The sequence below is a fragment of the Triticum aestivum genome, chromosome 6B (genome assembly GCF_018294505.1).
Source record: "Triticum aestivum cultivar Chinese Spring chromosome 6B, IWGSC CS RefSeq v2.1, whole genome shotgun sequence".
Classification (NCBI taxonomy): domain Eukaryota; kingdom Viridiplantae; phylum Streptophyta; class Magnoliopsida; order Poales; family Poaceae; genus Triticum; species Triticum aestivum.
In genome coordinates, this window is record NC_057810.1 from 371,308,346 (window position 1) to 371,320,228 (window position 11,883).

The 11,883-nt window shown below is 44.6% G+C and overlaps 1 protein-coding gene across 1 annotated transcript; it reads right to left on the bottom strand.

Annotated features, from left to right (window-relative positions):
- Nucleotides 1-7,242: 7,242 nt before the first annotated feature.
- On the bottom strand, nt 7,243-11,629 carry LOC123137183 (uncharacterized). The gene is made up of 4 exons (XM_044556813.1): nt 11,170-11,629; nt 10,335-10,427; nt 9,994-10,098; nt 7,243-8,015 (listed from the first exon to the last, which is right to left on the bottom strand). Exons 1-4 carry the CDS (start codon nt 11,170-11,172, stop codon nt 7,842-7,844), a joined length of 375 nt encoding a protein of 124 aa, XP_044412748.1. The 5' UTR covers nt 11,173-11,629; the 3' UTR covers nt 7,243-7,841.
- Nucleotides 11,630-11,883: the final 254 nt, after the last annotated feature.

The following is an 11,883-nucleotide window of genomic DNA, read 5'->3' on the forward strand; positions in this document are numbered from 1 at the left end:
TGGACCCATGCCATCTGCCTTAACCCTACAGGCATTCTGACTGGGAAGCGTCCTAGCTCGCATGTTTGTCACCAAGGTACTCTTCATTATATCTTGTTCTTTCATGCCTGGCCAATAAAATAACCAGTGGCAAGCCAATGAGTACTTTGAATGTACTCGCAGGCAACCCATGTTTTGGTTCAAGATACAACAATGCATGATATAGGTAATTTTTTGCAGAAAGCTAATTCTGAGTGCAATGACATGTTCAACAAGTTGTAAGACATGCATCAGGAGAATTAAAGTAACCATGAGGATAGGTTACAAATATCAACATAAATAGAGTGGGCACCAACCCAACTCAATCATGTCAAGTCCCTTGACTTGACCCAAGTAGTTTTATCAACACACACACGGTTTGTAAAACTCTGGACATAGTTTAAGCAGCACCGCCCAACTGTCCCTGACCGTGGACACGGCTATTCGAATAGTTTTACACTCTGCAGAGGTTGCACACTTTACCCACAAGATCCGAGGAACTTCCGTGTCATCCACGACCTGCGATACCTCAAGTACCCGGGGTAAGCACCCGATCACTACCTTTCCCTAGGCGACACTAACAAGGAGTCCACTCGTTGCTCCGTATCCTCACGATGTACATCATACGAGACTCACTCGAGATCGTAACATCCGAGAGGGGACACAACGGTGTATCCGGTGCCCTGTGAAAATAGTCATGGCCGCCCTACCTGGCACGACCCCGTCCCAAGAGAGAGCACCAACTCTCCCCTGTCACTAGTAATGCGGGCTCCAAGCTAGTATCGGCCTAGGTAATCAATAATGCCCTTTCCCATACAAGGGTAGAGTGGTTGCACATGTAAGATTGGGATAGTCGACAAATCTTAAATCTAATCCGTTTTCGGAAACAACACACACTTGCCTCGGTACACCACTTCGTCATCAAGTGGTTACCTATCTCATCATCTCCCTCGAGCATAAGTGGCACCCGACGGGGTTTTCAAAAAGTCTTTTGAAAATGCCTTGTCTCCATTACCATGCATATACCCGTCCCTTTTTGCGTAGCATCTACTTTAGCATCCTATCTACTCCCACCAACATAACCCTCATAAGAAGGTAGGGTCATGCACAATGCAAGTATCAACGAGGAAGTACGGTGACAAACCATCAAAGTGGTTACCACCTCATCATGATTCCGTTGCAACAACAATATGGTGCTATATGACATGCATAAAGAGGGTTTCATAGACATGGTCAAAGGGCTGCTTGCCTTGGTCTTCAAAGTCTTCAAGTCCTTCTCCTTCTTCTTATCCAACTACTTCGTTCAATATGGGATCTATTCGTCGCAAAAGAAATGACAGGAAAATAAGGTAATAGTAAAATAGAGAAATCAAAGTGCTCAGAAAAATGTCAACTTATTTTTGATAAATACTAGGGGGAAATCTAAGAATGGGAAAATTCCTAGTTTGGATTTGGAGTTAAGGAACAGTGGAAATAGATTTTCAAAGGAGGATTTAAATGCTCAAATTTGAATTTAAATTTGAATAGTACAGAAAAGTGTGATGGATGTGAATGAAGGTTACATCAATAAATAGGTGGAATTATTTTAAGATTTTAGGAGTTGGAATTATTCCATTTGGATAAATATTGTATCCTGTGGAATTTTCATAAAACAAAAAGAAAAAGAAAAAGAAAAGCGGCACTGTGCCAGTGGGCCAGAAAGGCCACAGTGCAGCAGGCCCAGAGGGAAAGGCGAGCCAGCGCACGCGCGCGCCAGGTTTTTTAAACCTGACGGGCGGGGCCCAGCTGCCAGTGGGAGAGAGAGGGGGCGAGAGAGGGGTGAGGATGACAGGTGGGGCCCGCCTGTCATCTCTGACCTCGCGACCAGAGGGCCGGCGTGCTCACCGGCGGCGATGCAGGGCACGGCGGGTCGAGCTAACAGCATGGTTGGACTCAGCGTGGAGTCGCCGTTCGGGTGGTGGTGGTGGACGTCGCCGGAGTTGCCTGGTTCGCCGGCGATGAGGAAGCACGGCGGAGGTGCGTCGGGCGGTGGTCGTTCTGGTCGACTCCGGCTGCAAAAGAAGGGGAAAAGGAGGGGAAAGGAGTTAGGGGCTCTCTGCAGTTCCAGATCGAGCGAAAGGAGCGGCGGAGGAGGCCCTTACCGCGCAAACACCGGTGACCCGAGGTGGCGGCGCTCGGCTCGATCCCGAGCACAGAGAGGGGGAGGGGAGCTGGGGCTCTGCTGGTGATCGCTAGGAGGCGAGAGAGCTCAAGGGATGGAGAGAACAGGGCCCGGGGTGGCCTTAAATAGGAGGGGCACGGTGCACCGTGCCTCATGCACCGGCGAGCTTCTAGACATTGATGGAGGCCACGGGGGCGCGCGTGGGCGTGTCTGGGGCATTTGTGGAGGTGGTCTACAACCAGGGGAAGGAAGAGAGGGAGCAGGAGGGGCCAGAGGTGCCGCGTGTGTGAGTGTGCTCATTGGAGCTCTCGGGCGGCCATGGCGCGCATGTGAGGGAGGCCGTAGGAGGGAGAAGGAAGAGGGGGACCAGGGCTTAGCGTGCTGCGGACGCCGAGGCGCATCATCGGGCGCGCTGGGGAGGCCCGAGGTGGCCGAAGGTGGTTGGCAGGGGGCGTCTACAGTGCGGGACACACTGTAGCGTGCTCCAGAGCATGCAAATGGCCGGCATGCCATTTTTTGGCAAAGTGGGCACGGCCAGGCATGTCTGGTAGCTCTAGGGGAAGTAAAGAATGGGGGAGGGGCATTGGATGCCCTGGGTAGCCACTGGAGTGAGGAGGGAGGTGAGAAAGGAGAAGAATGCTGCTGTCCAGAAGGGTAAATGGGGATGTTTCACCCTTCAATCATTGAGTTGAGGCCAGGGAAGAGTTACTGGAGTTGCAAGGGGACTCTGAGGGGCTGTGGTAAAAAGTTGAGCTCAAGGAGAATAGTGTTAGTGTCAAAATGATGATTTTTGGAAAGTGGCAGAAGGTGTTTGATAATGGTTTGGGCCAGCAGATGATTTCCAACTGCCATGAGACTCCACAGGGTGAAATGAAACATGTAATTAGGGCCTTCCACCAATTTGGAGATTATTTGGGCAAAGTTGCCAATGCAACTTTTGTAAACCCTAGAAATTAGCAGAAATGAACTTGTGTAGATCTAGTTGAGAAAATCACTTCTCCTTGATGCACCACTTGGTTTAGTGGCCTCATTTGGTCATGTAAACATGCTCACAAAAGTTGGGGTCAAGGAGAGAAAGTTGGTAGTGCAAACTTGTTCAAATTTTATTCTGGTCAGAGAGGGTTTTGAGGCACTTTGATCAAGATATCCCTTTCTCCAACCTGTGCCATTTGGTCTAGATGCATGATTAGACCATTGGAGCATGTGCACCAAGTTTGAGAACATTTGGACATGTTTGGCAATGTAGAGTTGCTCAAACTTCAAAATGGACAAAAATGATTTTGAAGAGATTTGGTGATGTTATGCTGTTCTCCAAGACATGAGGCTTGGCAAGATCATCCAACATGTCATATTTGACATGCTAGAATTTTCTTGGAATTTTTAGAGAATATTTCCTTTGTAAATATTTCAAAAGCTTGAAATATCCACAAAGGGTTTTTGAGGTGATTGACCAATATTTTGAACATGACCATGTGTTGAAACTCTTATATATGGACAATATATGTCCACTGAGTTTCTCTAAATATTCACAAATATTTTTAAAACCATAAAATAATTTTTCCCTATTAAAGACCATTTCTGGCCTTAAGAAAAAGCTTTTAAATAAAATAGGAAAATAACTTTTAAAATTATATTTTTGTGGTTTATGGGAATCCTATATCTAATAGGTTTCAAATATACTCTTTTAAATATTTTTCATACCCCAAATCAAGTACTTGCAGTGCAAACCTCAATTCAGGGGTTTTTGGAATACTAATTTTTGAAAATACTTTTTGGCCAAATTATTTTTGTAAGAAAATTCTATATTGCTCTATACACATGGCATGATCATTGGGAAGAAGATTGGGGCAAGAAGATGAGGTATAGAAGGTGGAGTTGTGTTGACTTTAAAGAGCACTTGAAAACACAGAGAGAAAACCAACTCCAAATAATGCAAAAGTTTTTGTCAAACCACATTTTATCATGATTTATCATCTTAAGTGTTGTGCCATGAAAACCATGGTGTGAAAATGCAATAGCAGATGCTAGCACTAAGCAGTACCAGAAGCTAGGGATGTGACATGTTGGCTGAGTCATACTGCCATCAAACAAAACTAACCAGTGCAGCCACACTTGCCTTATGGGAGGGTCCTAACTGGATCTATTGTCATGTCTCTCGCCGGTGCCACCAACTAGGGAAGGTTATGTGTGCACGTTACCCTGATCAGGTAGGTGGCCATAAGCCTTGTGTGCCCGTTGTTGTTGTACTCGGGTTGTCCCTGTTTGGGACCATTTTTGTTTTGCCAAGACGGTAGCCGTTGGATGTCACAAGGTGACATCAGGGCCACCCATGACTTAACCCAATGGGGAGTTTGTCGGAGTGGCCGGGAGAGTGTCATGCAGTACATCGGTTCTGTGTGAACACCGTTGGTCCACCTGAATGGGAGTATGAGGCCTTGGGCTGCGTGGTGTGGGTACAGTGTACTAACCTCTACAGAGTGTATAATCTATCGATAGCCGCGCCCGTAGATATGGGGCCAGTTCGTCGTAGGTCACACTATGGGCCAACATAAATAATAACCTAATTAATAAACAACCCTGGTTCAGTGAGGAATGAAGTTGGTTGATCTTTATGCAATCGGAAGAGGATCACAGTGGTATCGTGGATACCGAAGCTGGTTGATGATTATGGTGTCATGTGATGATCCCGGGAAGAGATCAAGCTCCTCGTGGTCTTGTGATAACTACGGTATTGTTAATACCAAGCTTGGTTAACCCTGAGATTGTTGTGTGATGTCTGCGATGGTAAGTTGATGCACGAGGTGGTTACATGGTAACCCCCGATCAGAGTAAGTTGGTTCATGATATGTTAAACCTGCTACATGCTAGTATCATCATGTTCATATGTTCATGCCATGCTCATCTGATATTGTTCTTGCAATATCTTGTTCACCATGTCCATGTCATGTTCTCTAGTTGCGGTATGTTCGTCATTGATTTAACCTGTAACTGCCATGCTGTTGTCTGTCTTGATTGCTTTTGGTTGTTGTGAGCTTGCAAGTACATTCAATGTACTGACCTAGCGTGTCATGCCAGATTGCAGGTGATGTCGTGATTGATTGCTTGTCGAGGTTTCCGTTCGTGCTAGCTAGATGGTGTCCCAACCAAAGCCCCTGCAGAGTGGAGTCCATTGATGTCATCATTGTTCCACTGCTAGAAGTTATTCCGCTGCTTTGAGTTGTTCTGCTGCTATCATAGAGCAACCTGAGGAGCATAGTGTCGTCGTGCCGATGTAATTCCCTGTTATATCGGAACCATTGTATCTGTATCATTTGTAATAAAGAGCTGATTTGTTCTATGCCTAGCAAAACCGTATTCCAGAAGATTTGATGTCTGGGCTGGAATACAGGGTGTTCCGGTCTCTCTGAGCCAGGGTGCCACAAGTGTTGGTATCAGAGCATGTCTGGCTGTAGGACGCCCTAGTCCACGCGAGCGTTAGAAAATGATAATATAGAGTCTTGTCACTCTGCTGCATTTGATTGTTTCATTTGTTTGTCGCATAGCATGCATATAGACTCATTATCTTATCACTAACGGTTAATCTGGTGAGTGTAGGTGGCATCAGTTTCGATCCACTACCTACACCCCTCTAGTTTGCATACCTGCTCTTCGGTGTTTGGCGTCATCTCTGACCCCGCGGAGTGATGCTGTTGGGGATATAACTGTTGGGTAAGAACCGCCCAGGAGGGGCCGGGTCATACCACTGGCGACTATCAATGAAGATGGCGGGTCATAGCAAGCCCATTGACGGCCCAAGACCTAGAGGCGACTTAAGGCCCAAGAGGATGAACCGCCATATGAATGACTTGTATTGTAAGGCAGGTTTAGTTAATCACCGAGCCGGACACATTGTCTACGAGCCGGCCGGGACTCCGTAAGCCGCCGGACGTCAACCTGTGTATATAAAGGGATGACCCAGCGGCGAGTTAGGGCAAGAAAGAAGAGATCAAGAACTAGGTCAAGCATATTCGCTCCCTGGTAATCGAAGCCCAAGCAATACCACCCTACACTGGATTAGGCTTTTACCTCCACCATGAGGGGCCGAACCAGTATAAACTCTCTGTGTCCCTTGTCGCGTTTAACCCCTTCAAGCTAACTACGTTGCGATGGCTCCACACCTAAGTCCTTATGCTAGGACATCTGACGTGACAATTCCACGACAATTGGCGGCCACCATGGGGCCAGCGCAATGTGGTTTCGAGTTCTTGAAGGGCAGCTTTGCAGGGCTCAAGGGGTACGCTGTGGGCCGGATGACCAAGAGTCATCGTGGCAAGCTCTACATCAACGACAAGGGCTCACTACAAGAATGTTGTTGATCCATGATGACCCCAAACCTTCACAGATATCTGCGAAACTATCACAAACGCCCATCGATGACGCTTTTGAAAACTATCATGTATTCCCTGTCATAGATTGGTCTTCATGACGGAAGACCGAAATCTTCACAAATTATGCTGACCCATGACGGTCCTTGGCCGTCATGGATCAGCGCTGAGCCCATCCAGTTTGGGTCGGGCCTGGGCCCAGCCCGAACATTTGTGACAAACTCAACCCGTCATAGAATTTCATGATGTGGCGTGTGCATGGACATGACAGCCTACAAGGCCCATGTAGTGACCAGCCCAATTAGACTTTTGGCTTCCTATTTTCAGCCCAACCCAATTCGTTAACCTATTTCTTTCAGTCCAGTTCGTTAGCCCATTTCTAAAGGTTTAGCCCATTACATGTTTCCTTCCATCCAACCCATTAGCAGCTTCACCTTATTCAGCCCATTGTGTTTTTTCAACTAGTATGCAATAGTTGGGCCTAATTACTTCAGTCTTTATTTGCTAGTAAATTTCAGCCCACCTATAGTGTATCACCCAGCCCAAAGCTTCAACTCGTCGAGCCCATTATTTTTTTACACAGTACACAAGTTTAGGCCTCCTTATTTCAGTATGACTTCAGCCCAGTTCGGCCTGGTTAGCAAACCAATTTCAGCACAGTTCTAGTCCATTATCAACCCAGCTCAAAGCAGTAAAATATTGCTTCTAAACCATTCCACAATATTATATATGAACAACAATATATGTTCTTATCTGACAAAGATCACAGTACATATAAATTAAAGTTTCAACATGCGATGACATATGTTCTGATCCAACATAAATATGAAACTACAATCACTCCAGTGCCACAAACTACCTGCGACAAAATGCATGCATTGATAACCATGAACAGAATGCATACAGTTTGCATCAGCAAAAGCATTGCAAGATAGCTTCCAACAAAAGCATGGCACCAGCAAAAGGTCAAGTTCAGCGTCCATCTCGGCTTACAACAACATTGTGTTTCAATGCCGACGCCTTACCCTGCAGATGAGCTCGATCACCTCTGGCTTAGTAAAAGGTCAAGTTTAGCATCCATCTCGTCTTGCTTCGTCTTGTACTCCTCTTCTTGTCTGACCCTTGCTTCTTATGATTCCTCTACCTTCTTAGTCAAGGTGTTAACAATCTCACAAAGCTCTGCATTACCTTTCTTCTCCGCTGCCAGTTGTGCTTCAAGGTTGGTACCACTGGTTCTCTCACGCACATGCTGGATCCCCACATGCTGAAGAAACTTAGGCTTCTTGGTGTGCTGCCAGTTATGCTTCAAGGTTGGTACCACTGGTTCTCTCATGCACATGCTGGATCCCCACATGCTGAAGAAACTTAGGCTTCTTGGTGTGCTGAGTGAGCACGTCAGATACAACCTTAGTCGCAGAGAGAGGTTGTTGTCCCTCTTTGGTAGGTTGAGAGACCTTCTCTTCGATTTGAGTCTAGCAATGCAAGCAACAAACAAACATGGTTATGAGGTTATGAGACAGCTTTGCCACAAGACATAAAAACAAATAGGAAAATCTAATCTAAGCACTATGCACCACTGTTTTACCATACGGCGGCTCGCACTGGCCCGCGCGCTACATCACACAGAGGAGAACGGCGAAACATATTTTTCTTCTCGTTGCAGTATAACTGCACAGGAATCTATTCTCTGCACTGCTGCACCTACACTTCTGAGTTGCTGACCCCAAAGGGTATTCTACAATGCTGCTACAGTAAATACCTACACTGTTGTCCTACCGTGCTCTGATGCAACATGTGTTGTGCAGAGTACTTTTTTCAACAGGCACACTTCCTATTAACAACTTGTAATCTGGGGATTACTTAATGTGGCAACAAGCACTTGGAACATACAAACTAAGGATTATTCAACTTGGCAAATCGAGTATACCTAATCTGGCAACTAACCATGGTATTTTTTTTAGTAAATAGGTACTTTGTATTTCTGGCAACTAGTTATGTTTAAACCTGGTAAGTGAGTACTTATAATCTGACAACTAAAACTAACTAGTAAAAGGTACGTGCCATGCATCTGTAGATTTAAGGATTGTTACCAAATGTTGTATGTTGAGAGGGATTGAAGGAATTTTTAATCACTACATAATCAGGTTATTAACTTCTTTTTTCAAGTAAGTCCATACACATGCATGCATAGAATGATTAGTCTATCTGATCATTTAGATATTTACATAAAAGATTATTGGTGAGAACAATGGTAAAGTTAGGCCATAATATTTGTAAACAAACTCATAAGTGGAAGTGGCAAAATGGAGAGGTTGAGGGTCTTTTTTTTTAAAAGAAAAAAGTAGCAAAGCAGCCTCTCAGCTCTCAGGCACCAGTAATAATAAAGAAAATCATGCACGCAGATTGGGGTGTTCATTAGCATAGTAAAAGGTTTCAAAAAAGGAAACCAAGATTTGCATGTCATAAAAAAAACAAGCAGCGGGTGTAAAAGAAAGGCTAGTTCAAATTGATAGAAACATGGCAGCAGAGTTCTCATTTTGCACAGGCCGGATTCGTTGGAATTATTTGATGAAATAATTTAAAAAATTGTAAAGTTTGTAAGCAGTAGTTGATGAAATAATTCATGCTACCAAATCTGTAACTGCAAAGAGTAACAATACACCTATGGGGGATTTCCTACGTAAAGTTCATAAATGTGTGTATACTGTGATTTTGAATTGTGATTCTCTGATTTCTGTAGCCTATAGGAAAATTGCTATTGTGAATTTTAGATGATGCACTGTTAAATGTGAGGCGTGCTGGTCTCTGCTCGTAGACTGGGTTGTGCATTCAGGCTATGAACAACAGTAAAGACCCTTGTGCATTCAGGCTGACAAGAAGAAAAGTATCTCATGCATGTTGCTCACGGAGTGGACTGAGCATCAGTACATTTATTTTATTTTTGGCAGGGTGGGCCATGGCACATTTCTTCCCTCACATAGATCCGCCTGTGCAAATAGTTGATCTCACTTGGTTTGATCACATGTATGTATGTGATGTACAGGTGATGACATCTAATTGTGCAAAAGATTAAGTTCAAGTAATCTTCTAAGAAATCATGGAAACAAATATAGCATGGGCATACACAATACACCATCATGAAAACTGCCCAAAATATGGATAGAATAAATCGAACCCATGTATGAATTGTTGTCTTTATAGATAAGATGTGAAGGTTTCATAAAACATTCAACGGTTGCCAAGCGGATCATATTCGTGTAAGAAGCAAAGAATACTCAGAAAATATCTAGTCGTTTTATTAAAGTGATACATGCTTCATTGTTTCAAGGTCAAATTATTCTTCTACCTCTCTTTATGCTGATTTTATAATTATTGATTATTGTACTACTGGATCTATTGAAAAAAAGTAAGCATTCTGCTATGGTTAGCACACTTCGAACCCTGACTTACAATTGCAGATTCTACGGTGTCTATGTACCCTTTCTTCTTGTTGCTGTAGTGGCACTCCTTGAACAAATCCAATGCATTGGGTTCTTCATCTTTGTATTTTTCTCCCTGAAAACAACATATATGCAGCAAGCTTACTTTTGTATTTATAGCCACTTCAGATTCAGTGACTATGAAGAAAGAACATATACAATACAAAAGTTACTTTATCCATTTGTTCAGGATAAGATACCATTGATTAGATAAAGCATATATTGGCCGAAGCCAAGGAAACAATATGTACAATAACTATGTAGAAGCAAAATTTCACAGGTGGAGAATCTACAACCATAGGTTTGACTTACCAAATTATCACAATGCACAGCATAGCTGCGCGAACCAGTTGTTTGATGGAACTTAACTTGAGCACGGTTAGCTTTGTTCTTTTGAGAGATCTCCTGCATCAAAAGATCAAATACATGTAAGGCACTTTGTAGGTTAGCATGTACTCCCTCTGTCTCATGATATAAGATGTTATTATAATCGATATACTCACATATCGGTTGTAATAACATCTTATATTATGGGACGAAGGGGGCAGAATAAAAGAGTTAGGTTTTCAGGAAGAAGTGTACCATCTTTTGGGGGGGTTTCCAGGTACAGAAATTTTACATAATATGGTAGCACACAAAACTTCAAAGAAAGAAAACCTTCAAAGAACATGGTACCACTTGTGCTTCGCACAAGAATTCAGAGAAAACGGTAAGGCTAAACACAAAAATTTAGAGAACATTCCAGCTAGTTGCATCATCGAACTAGATAGAAGAAAATATGCCATGTAAATTGTAATGGTGTATATCATACAGTGTTAGTATATGCTAATATTACTGTGTCAATCTGTTGTGTGACACCATTATGACTATTGATTTCAGCGCACCCTCCTTTCTTATCCTAGATTCAGCATTGTGCTCAAAAGTTCTTAATAACAAATAACTAATTTATCATGGTGAGTTTACATCTATATGAGACCCAAATGTACACTTTGTAACACAGGGCCGTTGTTTCATAGGAACGACTAGACTCTGATGAACGACAAGCATTAGCAAATGAAATCAAACAAGCACGGACTCTCTTATCAGCCACCTCAAAACACACATACATGTGTACAGACTAACCATGAGGTGGGTCAAGGATTGTTACCATCTTGTGTGTCGACGTGTCTTCGCTGACGATGTCCTTGAAGCAGCGACTCTGTGGTGCCGGAGAGGTACTTGAAGCGGCGACTGTATGGTGCCGGAGGAATCGACTGCTTGGTCTAGGGTTTGGTGAAGGTGGAGAGGAAGGGGGAGGGGGGCGTAGCTCTACCGGATGCGGGAGGGGGAGATGAAGATGGGGTGCTGGCCGGCAGCGGAGGTAGTAAGGCGGGGTCGTGACCGGTGGTGGAGCTGGGGTCGCGGTCGTCGGATGCTGGCGGGAGGGAGCAGCGTGGTAAGGGGGCGGTGGAGGCTAATGGGGGATGTGGAGGAAGTGGCCCAGCGGTTGAGGCGGAGGGGCGAGGTTGAGCCTGCGACGGAGGCGGAGCAGTGGCCGGCGGCGGAGGTGGAGCCGTCGCTGGGTGTGGAGGTGGAAGGCAGGATTTTGGGGCTCGGCGCGGGGCGTGGATTGGGTTATGGAGTTTTGTACTCGTCAAATTACCAACATGCCCTTCCGCTGCAGTAGCTGAGTATGTATATAGTTTAGCAGCCTGAAGGTAATATGGTCAATTCACGTCGGTGCTTTTTGGCTTGGCGCCCTAACCGTGAAAAATGGACGCGTGCGCGAGAGTTTCCTTGCCGCCCTCTCTAGCACCTTAAAGTGTGTCTAGAGGGGGTGATTAGACTACTTGACCAATAAAAACTTAATCTTTTTCCCAAT